General features: G+C 50.0%; 1 protein-coding gene across 4 annotated transcripts in view; it reads left to right on the forward strand.

Annotated features, from left to right (window-relative positions):
• The window catches only part of BMP1 (bone morphogenetic protein 1), a 56,292-nt gene that overhangs the window by 32,235 nt on the left and 9,246 nt on the right, over positions 1-14,811 (forward strand). For 3 of the 4 annotated variants that reach the window (XM_006884826.1, XM_006884825.1, XM_006884824.1), the window contains 8 exons: positions 4,898-5,000; positions 6,856-6,972; positions 7,243-7,388; positions 7,513-7,708; positions 8,585-8,710; positions 9,405-9,565; positions 10,242-10,422; positions 14,664-14,789. In XM_006884826.1, coding sequence (XP_006884888.1) covers positions 4,898-5,000; positions 6,856-6,972; positions 7,243-7,388; positions 7,513-7,708; positions 8,585-8,710; positions 9,405-9,565; positions 10,242-10,422; positions 14,664-14,789 — 1,156 coding nt within the window. Of the gene's footprint in view, positions 1-4,897; positions 5,001-6,855; positions 6,973-7,242; positions 7,389-7,512; positions 7,709-8,584; positions 8,711-9,404; positions 9,566-10,241; positions 10,423-13,954; positions 14,041-14,663; positions 14,790-14,811 lie in introns of those variants that run through there. The other variant, XM_006884827.1, reaches the window with a different exon arrangement.

Genomic DNA, 14,811 nt, shown 5'->3' on the forward strand with positions numbered 1-14,811 from the left:
GTTTTAATTTGCATCTCTCTTAGAGCTAGGGATTTTGAACATTTCTTCATGTGTTTGTTAGCCATCTGAATGTCTTCTTCAATGAAGTGTCTGTTCATATCCTTCGCCCATTTTTCTACTGGATTATTTACCTTTATCTTGTTGTGGTGCAAATATATTGTTCTTTTCTTGTGATTAGTTTGCCATGATGACACGTCTAAAGTAAGCAAGTCAAAGTCCTATCATCCTTGCTTCTAGGAAACATTCTGGTTATATTTAAGACTGGTTGTACACAGTATATTTAGTATTCTTCGCATTCATCTATTATTTAAACAGAAAAACATACATTTATAAGCTTTTCCTTCACGCAACAATAAATCATAGTCATTATTGCATGTCAGCACATACCGCTGTATCTCACTTTTTCCCATTTTATTGTGATGTGAGTGAAAATTTACAAATTGGTTTCCCATTCAGCACTTCATCCACCTTTTGTTTTATGACACTGAGTATAATACCCACAAGGTAACTTTATTCTTCTCACTTCTCACTTTCTCCTGTGCTGCTCATTATTCTATTCCTGCTTTTATTCCTGTTTCCTAACTTTTATGCTGGGGCAAATGTTGTCCTTATATAGTTGATTCTTCTAAGGAGTGAGCACCTCTTGGGTGTTATTGTTTACCATCCAGATCTGTTGTTTGAATGAAGGTTGAGTCATAGAGGTGTTCAAAGGGTGAAAAGTTGAGTATGGGGGTAAGTTGTATTCAAGGTTCAAAGGGTGACTAAGTGTCATAGTCTCTGGGATTCTCCCTGTCTCTGTTGGACAATAATTTTAGCATATTTTTAAAAACAATTCTATTGGTTTGCATACAAAAGGTGTATACACTGTGTTTCATTCATATACATTGTGTTTCACACATTCATTCACATTGTGTTTCACACACTCATTCCTATACCTTGTTTTTTATAAAGCCAATCACCATAGATCTATGCCCACTATTACACTGTCTTTTCGGGTCTCCACTGGATCTTTCTTAATTCCTTTGCCCCCTGCCTCTGTCCACCAGACTCTGCAACCTTGTGATTTCCTCACTTCCCCACCCTCAGACTTCCTACCCTCTCTTCTTCTCCCTTTGGACTTTTACACACATCTTACTTGTTATCCTTCTATTTTTACAATAATGGTCTTATGCAATATTTGTCCTTATGAGACTGAGTTCACTCAGCATAATGATTTCTAGCATTCACATGATGGTATACTATGCAGCACTCAGGAACAATGATTTTTAAAAAGTACTATATAACATGGGAGAGGCTAGAGACCATAATCCTGGCATTCTATTTTTTTAAAATTTATTTTATTTTATTATTTCATGTATGTGTACCCTCAAATCAAATCTGACTGCTACAGGAGGAGATTGCCCCTCCTTCTCCAGCAGAGCATCTGGTGGATTTGAACCGCGTACCTCTGGGATTGCAGTGTAACCTCTTTCTACTAGGCTACCAGAACTCCCTCATTCTTTTTTTTAAAATGTTTTAGAGTTTTGTTGAACATTTCTTCCCCTCTAAGCAGGATCTTCTGCTGTGATCTCCTGTAGAGTGGTCCACAGTGGTAGTGAGTATCATCTCTGTCTTATGGTCTCAGGGTCCTGGAGCTTGTGCCTCAGTCATTTTCCATTCGCCTACATTCCATCATCTTCATGTCCTTTGATTCCCTATCTTTGGTAGTCATCTTTGGTAGCTCTCTACTGGGAGAAACATAATTTCAACTTTTCATTATTGTTAATAATGCTGCAGTACATATTTTTAAACTTGTGTCTCTGTACACTTGGGCATGAATATCTCAGAATAGATAACTAAAAGCAAAATCCCACTCATTCATTTTAAAAATATATGTCCCAGGCTCTAAGGTTTCACAGTGACTAAAACAGACAAAATTCATGCCCTCAAAGGGTTTACATTTTGGTGTGGGATGAGGGAGATACAGACAATAAGCACATAAACGTGCGGTAAATCAGATGGTGGTGCTGTGGAGGAGGCCACACAGTAGGAGGGTACAGGAGTGAGATGGAAGTAGAAATTTGTCTTAGTTTACAAGTACTGCTTTAACAGAAATACTCCAAGTAGGTTTAGAGAAGAACAGTGGGTTTTCTCAGAATTTAAAAGGCTGGAAGTCCAAGTCACAACCTCAGCTAAGTTGATTCCTTCTTCGTGGGCAAACCACATCCCCCATCCTCCATTCCTGGCACTTCTTGGTTCCTTGACTCAGTGGGATTTCAGTCTACCTGTCTCCCCCTGTGTGTGTGTATGTCTGTGCTTATGTGAGTCTTTTTATAGCTCAAAAATGATTCCATTTAGGACCCTGGTATGGGGTTATTAACATAATAAAGAAAATCCTACTGCTGAACAGGAAGTGAGGGAACATGGTGCCAGAGTAGTTGGGATAAGCTTTCAGGCAATGAGTGAAAGGCCCCGGAAGCAGGAGCCTGCTGATGTGCCTGAGGAAGCAGTGTGGTGGAAGCAGAGTGGGCAAGGAAGACAGTGGAGGGAGGTGGGAGCAGAGAGCACGACTTTGGGTTTTGCTGAGTTATGTGCATTAAGGGTTTTGACCCAAGGACAGACATGATCCGATGTATGTCATGAACGGATTGCTTTGGCTGCAGTGGTAGTGAAGAAAGATCAAAAGCAAGAACTATTGAACTTATCCTGGAAAGATAATGGTGGACCTGGGGCAGAATAAAGAAGGTGGATAGGTGTGGGGATTTTGAGGAGGAGAGAGAATAAGTGTGGGAAGAGGGGGGTAGAGAAGGATTACCTGGAAGCACTAAGAACTTTGCCATAGTCAGAGTTCGCAGTATGGTTGAGCAGATTGCCTCAGCTTTCTCCCACTGGATTCAAACCACCTACCTTTTGGTTAGCCTCTCAGTGGTTAGCCCATTATGCCTCCAAAGCTCCTGGTTGGAGAATAGGATCCTTGAGATAATGCAGTGAGCACATGGTTGTTGATGCTGACAAGGTCTAAGGCATGATGGGGTAGATGCGTTTAGGAAAGGAGGGGGAGTGTTAGGATGAAGGGGTCAAAGAACTGAGGCCTGGAAACTGGAAGGATCATCCAGGTGGATGTTGAAGTCGCCATGCAATATGACAGGATCATTATCAGAGAACAGCAGCGAGCCAGAAGTTTCTCCTCATTGGCCCTGCTTACAAACAGATATTGCTGGCATCCACTCGGCAGTCTCTTCATCCCCAACTATCCAGTAAGCCATGGGTTAGAAAGGCTTTCATACCTGCCAGTATAAATGGTGAGCTGCACCCCCAGGCTGTCACATGGCTGCTCGCCACTCTGGCAGGTCCAGATGAACAGTTCTCCAGGGTTCCTGCTTGTTGGAACCATGAACATAGATTTTCAGGCTCAGTCTAAGTCACAAGGAAATTATTTCCCTGCCTGGAACATGCGCTTCTCTGTTTGTTAACATGCCGACCTTTTGGGAGAGTTGGTGCTTCTCAGCGCCACATGTTCCTGTAGTACTGAATGAACACTTAATGAACTCACATTTAATAATCTTGAAGTGAGGTACTTAGGGCAATGCCTTGGACGTCCTGTGTTGTGTTGAAGTGTTGTGTCAGGGTTAGATGCACTTGTCCTGGATTTACAGATGAAGTTCAGGGTGATACACCCAAAGATGCATAGCAGGAAATGAAATGTCGAGCTGCTTCGAAGCCAGGCTTGTATGACTCGAATCGGAATTTTTTTCACTAAGTGATATTTTTTCATGCCTATGTCTTGCCCTTCTAAGAAAGCTCCTTGAGAACAGGGATGCCTCTTAAAACCCAAGATGCACCAGAAGCAAATAAGGAAGCCCCTGCCCCTCCCAAAGCTGAAGCCAAAGCAAAGGCATTAAAGGCCAAGGAGGCAGTCCTGAAGGGCGTCCACAGTCACACAGAAAAAGGATCCGCACGTCACCCACCTTCCAACAGTCCAAGATGCTGAGACTCTGAAGGCAGCCCAAATACCCCCAGGAGAGCGCCCCCAGGAGAAACAAGCTTGACCACTGTGCCATCATCAAGTTTCCCCTGACCACTGAGTCAGCCATGAAGAAGATAGACAATAACAACACACTTGTGTCCACTGCGGATGTGAAGGCCAACAAGCACCAAATTACACAAGCTGTAAAGAAGCTCTATGACATTGATGTGGCCAAGGTCAACACTTTGATTAGGCCTGATGGAGAGAAGAAGGCCCATGTTCAGCTTACTCCTGACTATGACGCTTTGGATGTTGCCAACAAAATTGGGATCATCTAAATTGAGTCCAGCTGGCTAATTCTAAATATATGTTATTTTTTTCTCTCTCTCACACACAAAAAACCCTTCAAGGGAAGGATTCTGATCTGTAATCTTCCTCAGCATTAGCATAGCCCCTGTGCTTGGAGTAAGCACTTCCCAGATCAACAAATGACCCCGCCTCTGCCTCTCCTCTCTGGACCCTTGATTTCTATTTTGTACCACTCATGCCACTCTGTACCCTCTATCACTGAGGAAACCAATTCACTCTCAGGATGCGTGAGTTATAGTATTTAAGTTAACTGCAAGCAGAGCTACACGTTTAACCCAAAGCCATGGCTTCTTACTTGGGAGATATTAGCAGAGTGAGACCCCTGGTCTCGTGCACATATCTTGTGATGGGAACAGAGAACACTTGCCTCCAGTGTCTAGGACAAAGGATGACTTTACTGCCAGGCATCTGGGTAGGCACGACATTTCTGTGCCAGGAGTACCTTTTTGGAACCTTTAAATTATTACCCCTAGCAAACAGCTTAGCAAAGACAGGCAGTGGTCATGGGGCCAGTGGGGGAAGGTTGCTCAAGTTTGGAAAGCAGTGGAACCCTATTCTTTATGCCCACCCCATTTTTTCTAGATCATTCTTAACTTCACATCCATGGATCTGTACCGCAGCCGCTTGTGCTGGTACGACTACGTGGAAGTTCGAGACGGCTTCTGGAGAAAGGCACCCCTCCGAGGTCAGTGGCACCAGTCTACCCTCCTGCCTCCTCTCTGGCTGACTCCTTAGAAGGGTCCATACCGTATTCGTTTCCTCCTCTCTGGGTCACACACAGTACCAGGGGCAGCATCCTAGCCCCAGCTCCATCACCGCCTGGCTGTGTGACACTGAGCTGGGTGTCCTCCTGATCCAGACCTCAGAGTCTGGAGTGGGCTTCCAGGCCTCCCTGGGAGTGTGGCAGCCCTTTTGGGAGAGGGAGGGTATCATATTAGCTGGCAGAGAGAGGTTGACAGATGGTTCTGCTTGGGGCCTTAGGCATCTCCAGAGCACCGTGTTCTGCTGTTTGTGCAATTCCAGAGGCTCCACTCTGCAAGAGGCCTCTGCAAGGTCTGGCCCAGGCTGTCCACTTGCTTCCAGTATCAAAAGAGAGACAATCTAGTGACTGACCCCAGGAGGGCTGCATGCCTGACATGGTGACCCATGGTTGTTTATCCAGAATACTTTGTCCTTGGGAGAGTGTGCGCTAAAGGGGTATGTGTGTGTGTGTGCATGACCTGGCCGTACTGTGATTAAAACCACCAGCTACTGAACCCACCAGCCACTCTGAAGGAGAAAAATGTGGCAGTCAGCTTCTGTAAAGATTTATAGCTTTGGAGACCCCCCCCCCCAGGACAGTTCTACTTTTATAGGGTTTCTACGAGTTGGAATCTGTTTAACTGCAATGGGTTTGGTTTAGAGTGTGCTGGGGGACGTGGTGATCCCACGTGGGGATATGGTGGAGGTGGGATATGTGGATTAAAAATCACAGAACAGAAGGTGTTTTAATGAACACAGAGTTGGAGCAAAAGGGTGGCCAGGTGTGTCCTCACAGTATTTCCCTCGAGCCTGAGGAGCTCTAAAAACTATCCGTTTCCAGTCAAGACCGAATCTAGCTCAATAGATTCAATAGAGAACTGGGTTCAGATCGTTTGTTCATAGAGTCACTATGAGTCATACTTGGCTCGACAGCACTTAACAACAACAGTAACAACTGCTCAAGACTGTTCCTTTACATGAGAACCCTGGATCCTGTCGATGGTGTATGATGCTGACTGACAAATTCCTGCAAACTCTTTCCTTTTTTATCCCCTCTAGTTTCTGATATTCAAATATTTATTAGTCATCCAGAGCGGCTGTCATTACAACACTTCTTTCTCCAGACATTTACCATTTCCAAGATTGCAGTGTCTTTCTCATAACTTACATTCCTGGGTCAGCACCCTCTGTCCTTTCCTGAGAGTTGGGAAACACCCCATCTTGTTAGGAGCACATAAATCATTCCCAGCAGACACTTCACAGATCCAGTTACGCTCATTGTTGTTAATCTTTCTTCAAAGGGGACTTTTTCTGATCCTGGGGTTTATTCAGGGATTCTGTTGTGTCCCCTGCATTTGATCAAGTGAAAGCATTTTGTGGTGTACAAAGCCTTGTTTACGCCTTGATTGCTATTTCTTTGCTTGGAGACAAATTTTAAAAAATGATAAAGGAGGGTAGTAATCTGCTATTACAGAAGAAAATGGAAACACATGTCAGTCGGTTACTGTGAAAATGGACCTTTCCTCCCAGAAGCAGATCTCTATCTCAAGTGCCTGATGTCCTCAAGGATGGGCTTTTGGCTTTGCAAAGGCGTGCTCAACCTTGGGAGGATCCCCCCATCCAGAGGGGTGCAGTCTCCCGCATGTGTGTCAGGTGGTGGGGGCCTGCACAGTTGTGGGAACTGGATACAGTGGCCAGAGGTCAGGCCACCTACAGGTGTCCTGGAGACCCAGGCCTGGTACCCGAGGGGGAAGGGGCTGTCTTTGGGGCCTCACTGCTCCTCTCTCCACACCGTGCAGGCCGGTTCTGTGGGGGCAAGCTCCCCGAGCCCATCGTTTCCACTGACAGCCGCCTCTGGGTTGAATTCCAAAGCAGCAGCAACTGGGTTGGAAAGGGCTTCTTTGCTGTCTATGAAGGTACTGAGGAAGGGTGGGGGGTTGCGCTAGAAGGCCATAGGCATCCTACAGAGCAAGGTTCCCTGAGGCGGGGGGGTTGAGGGGAGTGTAAATATTAAGGGCTCACGTGTCAGCAGAGGGAGTGGAGAGCTGTCCAGGCAGGGAGGGCACTGGGCAGCTGGGGCACGCAGGGAGGGCAGGAGAATGACAGGGGAAGGAGAGAGGGGTTCACAAGCAGAACAGGACGTGCTGACCACCCTCCCCTTCCCCTTTCCCCCTCTGTCTCCAAAGCCATCTGTGGCGGTGATGTGAAAAAGGATAACGGCCACATCCAGTCACCCAATTACCCAGATGACTATCGGCCCAACAAAGTCTGCATTTGGCGGATCCAGGTGTCCGAAGGCTTCCACGTGGGCCTCACATTCCAGTCCTTTGAGGTACCTCAGGGACCCCCTGACCGGGCACGAATCCTCGCATTGCCCTCCTCTCTATGGAGTGAATCCAGGTGTCGGGCCCCTGGCAGCAGTTAGAGTTATTTGTGCTGATCACCCTGCCCCCCAGATTGAGCGCCACGACAGCTGTGCCTACGACTACCTGGAGGTGCGGGACGGCCACAGTGAGAGCAGCACCCTCATCGGACGCTACTGTGGCTACGAGAAGCCCGAAGACATCAAAAGCACGTCAAGCCGCCTCTGGCTCAAGTTCGTCTCTGATGGATCAATTAACAAAGCTGGTTTCGCTGTCAACTTTTTCAAAGGTGCTTCCTTCCCTGGTCTGCCCACCCTGTCCTCCTCCTGGCCAGTCCTTCCTTCCTCCTTCACTTGCTCATTCGACATGTGGACTCACTGAGGGACATAGATAGAACTGAGGCCCAAGGGCCCTACACTTAAGGAGCTGATGGCCTGACTGGGGAGGAAAGATAAACCCAACTGAAATGCTGGATAGTTGACTGAATAAGTGATGTCACTTATGTTAAAAAGCATATGTTACTAGCTGACTTGTGATAAAGTGCCCAATAGTGAACTAAAGAACAACTCCAGAGTTGCCTGGAAGTCAGGAGTTTGTGCAGAAGAAATGCCAGTGAGGAGCAGAGGCAGGAAGGGCGGTGGACACCCTGGGAGGGAGAGAGGCAACATGGAGTCTTTAGCTGCGTCACCTTGGCGAGCCGTTCCCTCTGCGCCTCTTTCCCCGACTGGGATGGGATAGTAGCCGTCCACCCATCACAGGTGAAAGACCAGGGAATGGTCCATGGGCAGCTCCAGTGGATGGCAGTGGCCACTGATGGAGCTGGTTGTGATCAGAGGGAACTCTCTGTGAAGTTTCAAATTCAGGATCTTCCCATCTGTTGCCTCCTTCAGATAACTGTTGTCCTGTTGGGATTCTCACAATTAGGACCACAAGGGACTTGAATGGGGTTCTGAACGGTCACTGGCAGGCTGCATGGGAACAGGGCATGGCAAGGGGGCCCGGGGCTTCCAAGCTGAGTGGACATGTAAGGCTCATAGCTGACCACCTCTCCCAGTGTGCAATGAGGCAGGACCTGGTCATGGGAAAGCTGATGGCCCTGGACTTGACCTCAAGCGGGAAGAGTGTGGCCTGGAACTCCCTGACCCCCTTTTCCTCCCTGTGACAGAGGTGGACGAGTGTTCACGGCCCAACCGTGGGGGCTGTGAGCAGCGATGCCTCAACACCCTGGGCAGCTACAAGTGCAGCTGTGACCCTGGGTATGAACTGGCTCCTGACAAGCGCCGCTGTGAGGGTGAGTGTCCCCTGCACTGCTTCGGGACCCCTGCGCCTAGCCAAGTTATTTGTATCCCCTTGGATAGATGGCATCCTGGGAAAGCTAGGGCTCCCTGACATTTGTTCACTGCTCATGTTAAGAAATCCCTTTTATATTGCAGCTCAGAACACATCATCATCACCATGGGTGATGTACTCTGGTATCTATTATTTCAATCTTCTTTTTTTTAATGCTGCTCTTGACCTGCTAAGTGCTTTCACCACCCAGCAGTGGGTCCTATGTTACAGCTTGGAAACCACTGTTCTCAGACAGGCTTTCTGGAAGCATATTCCTGAGATGCTGGTGAACAGCTCTTCCCGGCTCCCCCACCCCATCCTCAACCTAAGCTCCAGGCTGCTCAGCCACAGTGTTACTGTTCAGTTTCTCTGTCTCTCCCTCCTCCTACTCCTCATTTCTACCTCCACTTTGTGCCTGGAGCCCCTCACTCCTCCTCCACACCCCCACCTTCAGTCTCACCTCTGAAGGGAGACACCCACTGGCACCCTGACTCCTCCACCTCTGTCTCAGAGGAACCAGACTCTGCTGAGAATCTACGTGCTTTGTCTCCTCCTCGATGCTTCCCAGCCCCTGACTTGTCCTGAGCACTCATGTTTTGTCCCCTCCCTGAGAGCAGGGTCTCTGACAGCTGATGCTACCGCCTTTGTCCTTCCAGCTGCCTGTGGTGGTTTCCTCACCAAGCTCAATGGCTCCATCACCAGCCCGGGCTGGCCTAAAGAGTATCCTCCTAACAAAAACTGCATCTGGCAGTTGGTGGCACCCACCCAGTACCGCATCTCCCTCCAGTTTGACTTCTTTGAGACCGAGGGCAATGACGTAAGTGCTCCCGCTGGGCTGAGGAAGGGCAGGAAGGTCTGATGCGGTGCCTCCTTCTTATCCCCCTGAAAGAGCTCAGGCAGAAATATTCTAAGAATGCAGAGGAGAGATTGCTCCCAGTTTGAAGAAGCAAGGAAGGTTCAGATCCAGGGCCCAATGGGAGGGAGTCTGAGGTGCAGGAGGGACCTTCATTGTGTTAGATTTGGTGGTGGTTCTTATGTGCCATTGAGTCAGAACCGACTCATAGTTGACCCTCAAGGAGGTTTTCAGAGGCTGTAAATCACACAAAAGGAGATTGCCCATCTTTTTCTTGTGGAGAAGCTGATGGATTCAAACCATGTATCTTTGAGTTGACAACACAACTCCTTGCCACTGGGCAACCAGAACTCATTAGATTTAGTGGTTATTATGCACTGTTGAGTCAGAACCATATCATAGTTGACCCTCCAGGAGGTTTTAAAAGGTTATAAATCACACAGAAGAAGACTGCCCATCTTCTTTCTTTCACAGAGCAGCTGGTAGAGTTGAACTGTGTTCCTCTGGGTTGGCAGTGCAACTCCTTTCCAATAATCTACCGGAGCTTCTGAAAGGATTCATAGGACAGAGCTCTTTTTAGGTGGGAGTGACCAGGAGAGACTTCCTGGAGGAGTCAGCCTAGCCCTGGGCTCTCCCACAGGTGTGCAAGTACGACTTCGTGGAGGTGCGCAGCGGACTCACGGCTGACTCCAAGCTGCATGGCAAGTTCTGTGGCTCTGAGAAGCCCGAGGTCATCACCTCCCAATACAATAACATGCGTGTAGAGTTCAAGTCTGACAACACAGTCTCCAAAAAGGGCTTCAAGGCCCACTTCTTCTCAGGTAAACCAGGACTCCCCAGCTCCCAGCCCTTGCTCCCCCAGGGGACTGGTGCCCCTCTCCCTGCCCTGCACTCCCCAGCCCACCTAGTGCTGAGACCACAGGATCTGCCATCTGCTTCTCCATGAGCCCTCCCCACCAGGCCATCTGAACTCAGCTCTTCTGACAATTGGAATCCCATTATTCCCGAGGCCCTCAGTGGATACACTGAAGCCATTTCTGCGTATTGGAAGAACAAGAGTGTGCAGAAATGCAGGGAGTAGGCATTTCAGGTGTCAGAAAACATGCAGGCCAAGGCCTGAGAGAGGGCAGGTCTAGGGAACAGGGAGTTCAGTTTGGCTGAAGAGCACAGGGTGGCCAGAGAGGAGGAGAGTGTTTGGATTGGCCTTTTTGGGGCAGATTATCTGGCAACAGCTGGACCTCTAATCAGACCTGGGCAGGAGTTGACCGGGTTCAGTCTGTGGCCTTCAGAAAAGAGGAGTGGCCTCCCTCCTTTCCACACCAAAGCCTAACCACTCCCCCTGGTGGGGATTCTGATCTTGTCAGTCCATTGAAAGCCTGTCCAAGGTAAGGTTTGGACTGGTCTGGCCCTAGGCCCCACCTTTGAGGTAGTCTCAAGAGCCCTCAGAGTCAGCTTGGCACCCAGGGGTCTTGGGAGACCTCTCTCTACAAATCTCTCAGCCCTTTAGTTGACTCCTGTCTTCCAGAGACAGGCCACACTCAGTGAGTGCAGGAGCTCTGTGGTATGGGAGGCTGGAGGCCCATGGAGCAGCAGAGAACAGTTTGGTGGAACAGTGGGTCAGAGATCCTAACACACCCAGAGGGGCAGGCCCGGGTGAGCAGGAAGGCAGACACAGCCCTGGGACAGAGCCTATACCACACCCCAGTCAGTGCTGCCTCCCTGCTCCCTCCCTCAAGCCCCATGTGGGTGCCCTGCATCCCTGCCTGCCCCACTTGGATGCCACGCATGGCTCCCTGTGCACTGATCCCCTGCTTGGCACTGCTGACCACACTGCTCTGCATTAGTGCCCGTGCCACCATCCCCTTTCCCGCTGTTTGCTGAGACCCTCCCCGGCTATGCAGTTCCCCTTCTCCCTGTGCCCACCTGAGACTCCTGCAGAGGTACTCACCAGAGGGCTGAGGGGCTGTAACACCTACTCGGGGGTGGGCTGGGCCTCAGGGAAACCATTACCTGCTTACTCGTCTCTTCCTGCCTTGTTGTTGCTCCAATCTTGGAGGAGGGTGGGATGCCAACCTGCACATTGGCCAGGCCTAGTTCCCACAGCTCCATCCATGGACTAGTGCCCAGTCCTGACCTGATTCTGTGCTCACCCACCCTCAGCCCCGCACAATGACACACATCCATATGTGTACACTCACACACACTGCCCCATTGCACAAGAAACCTGCAGAAGCCCTTCACTGGTGGTCATCAAGGGGCAGCCCTCAGGGCATGAGGCGTCTGACTCTGGCCCCCCAGGAGGGGGCCCTTTGGACTTTTGGGACACCCATCGAGGAGACCCTAAGCCAAGAAGGAGAAGAAAGAGCCTGGAAGACCTTCAGTGTGACCCCTGCCAGCTTCCGGGGCACTTGGGCAGTGTAGGGTGAGTGCTGTCCCTTTGTCTGGGCCCATGTCCATCTCCCCTGCTCCTGCCACTCCTGCAGTCTGCTCCTCTGGCTCAGAGGTGAGGCTGTTCATCCTCACCTCCTGCTTGGGCCAAGGTCACAGGCCTTCCTTCAGGACTCTTTCCTCTCACTCATTTATTCACTTATCTGTTCATTCATTCATTCATTTGTAAGAGTTACTTTTACCCCTACTCTGTGCCAGACAAGGAACCCTGATGGTGCAGTGGCTAAAGCACTCAGCTACTAACTAGGAGGTCAGTAGTTCGAACCCACAGGCTTCTTTTGCAGGAGAAAGATGTAGCAGTCTATGTGCATAAGGATAGTAAGCCTTGGAAACCCTATGGGATGTGTCTATGCTATGAGTTGGAATTGACTTGACACAACAGTGGAGTCTTTAGTTTTCTGCCAGATACTATATGTTTAAGATACAGCCAGGAATAAGGCATGGAATCAAAGTGCATTAGGGATATATTTGTTCATCCCCTAAGCTGAGACCCTGCAGGCTCCCAGCAGTCAGCCTCCTTGGGTAATGGGAGAGTGAAGCTCACCTCCAGTTCTCTTAGTTCATGTTCAGGACAAGTCCGAGGATGCTCCCACATCTCCATGCTTCCTGCAGGGCTAGCACAAAGAAGTTCTAAAGGGGGCAGATGGTCAGAGTCCCCTCAAATGTTCCACCTGAACAAGGAGCCCTTGGGAAGGGACTTGGGGACTCTGCCTCTTGGCCCTGGGTTCCTGCTGGTCTCGAGGGATCTGGCCCCCTGAGAAAGGTTGGTTATACAGAGACTTCTGGGACCAGTGCTCTAGGGATATAGATCTTCACGGATCTGTTTTGATCGAGAGCAGAGACAGGCATCTGTAGAAACATCACGATTCATCTCTTGGAATACTGGGTGTCTGTTTAGATCAACATGCTTTCTCTGAATGCCTGCCTACATGCCAAGCACGATGTCCCCAGAATGACTACAGACTTGAGACTGTGTGGGGTGTGACAGACACAAGCTGTGAGACACATGCCATGTATCTCAGTGTGTGTCAGAGCCCAAGCTTGTGTGTTTGCGAGAAGGTGAGGCCGCTGGAGCGTGAGCATGGTTGTGTGAATGTGTACTCCTGGATCCGGGGGTCAGGTGGTGAACCTATTTATCTTTGCATTTGTGTGTGTGTCTTTGTATCTCTGTATATGTGGGTCTGTATCTTTGTTGTGGGTATGCCTACAAGTGTGTCTTTCTATCTCTCTGTGCTCCACATATGTGTGGGGGTTGGTAATGAGTATTTCTTCTGCGCACCTGGACACCCCTATGGATGGATGGATGATGATGATGATGGTGTGTGTGTTTGGATGATCGTCTTCTGTATCTCTCATTGTATCAGTGTATCTGTATGTCTGCCGTGTCTGGGATATAGGTGGTGTATGTGTATGTGCGTCAGTATGTGCACATGTGTTTGTGTGCCCATGGATCGGTGTCTGTTTCCATGATTGGAACATACATGAATGGGGCCGTGGTCAGTGTTGTATCCTTGGGGCAGGTGAGCGTGTGTCTGTCTAACATGCTCTATGGATGCGACAAGCAGAATGAGGAAGAGTAGCGTTCTCCCAGGGCCACCTTTTCCATGTACTGCCCACCATGTACCAATGACCCATGTGTGGGCCTCAGTGTGCCTGCCCTCCAGGACGTCCTCCTGCCACAGGCTGGCCCTGTCCCCTGTTGCTGTGCCTCCTCCCACTGCTGCCCCTAATGGCCTGGCTGCACGGGACATGCCACCCTGCATGTGTGTTCTGGCTGCCCCCTGCCTTGCCCCGTGGACCCCCACAGAGGGTCCATCTGGTTTTTCATTGCTCTCCCTCCCTGGTCCCTGCCCTCCACCCCCCTACCCCTTGGTCCCTTTTCTCCTTCTCTCTCTCTCGTTTCAGAAAAGAGGCCAGCTCTGCAGCCCCCTCGGGGACGCCCCCATCAGCTCAAATTCCGAGTGCAGAAAAGAAACCGGACCCCCCAGTGAGGCCTGCCAGGCCTCCAGGACCCTTTGTAACTCAGGAATCTCACCTCGGATGGAATGGGACAGGGGCTTTGGTGCCCACCCCCACCTCCGCTCTGCCATTCCGGCCACACAGACTGGTGCTTTCCTCTTCTCCCCTGTCCCCCCTCATGCGGACAGGGGACCTTCCCCACCCCACCCCCTCCCATTTTGATGGTGTCTGTGACATTTCCTGTTGTGAAGTAAAAGAGGGACCCCTGCGTCCTGCTCCTTTCTCTTGCAGTCTGCTTGTCCATGTGTCTGTTTTTCCACTTGTCCGTCTGTCCAGTAAGCAGGTAATGGTAGAGGGTTCCCATGCTGTTCAGCTCCAGAGCCCCAGCCCTTCCTCCATCCCACTTCTATTCTCTCACCCCCCCCAATGGGGATTGGGAGCCCACGCCTGGTCCCCACTTAGCTGGTTCTGCTTTGTGCACTGCCCCAGACCCCAGCACCCTGGCCTGCCACTGCCCACCACCCAGCCAGCCAGCCAGCCAGCCGGCTGCTGCACTGTTCTGGTGGGAGGACGCCCAGGCCACCCGCTCCCCGGGGGTGTTCCAGACCTCTACCCTGCATGGACACGGGGTCTGCCCTTGTTTGCCCCTCTGCAGACAAAGACGAGTGCTCCAAGGATAATGGCGGCTGTCAGCAAGACTGTGTCAACACGTTTGGCAGCTATGAGTGCCAGTGTCGCAGTGGCTTCGTGCTCCACGATAACAAACATGACTGTAAGGAAGGTAAGGGCTGCACAGAGATCAG

The sequence above is a fragment of the Elephantulus edwardii genome, unplaced genomic scaffold, assembly GCF_000299155.1.
Source record: "Elephantulus edwardii isolate Elephantulus edwardi_28Jun2011 unplaced genomic scaffold, EleEdw1.0 scaffold00038, whole genome shotgun sequence".
NCBI lineage: Eukaryota > Metazoa > Chordata > Mammalia > Macroscelidea > Macroscelididae > Elephantulus > Elephantulus edwardii.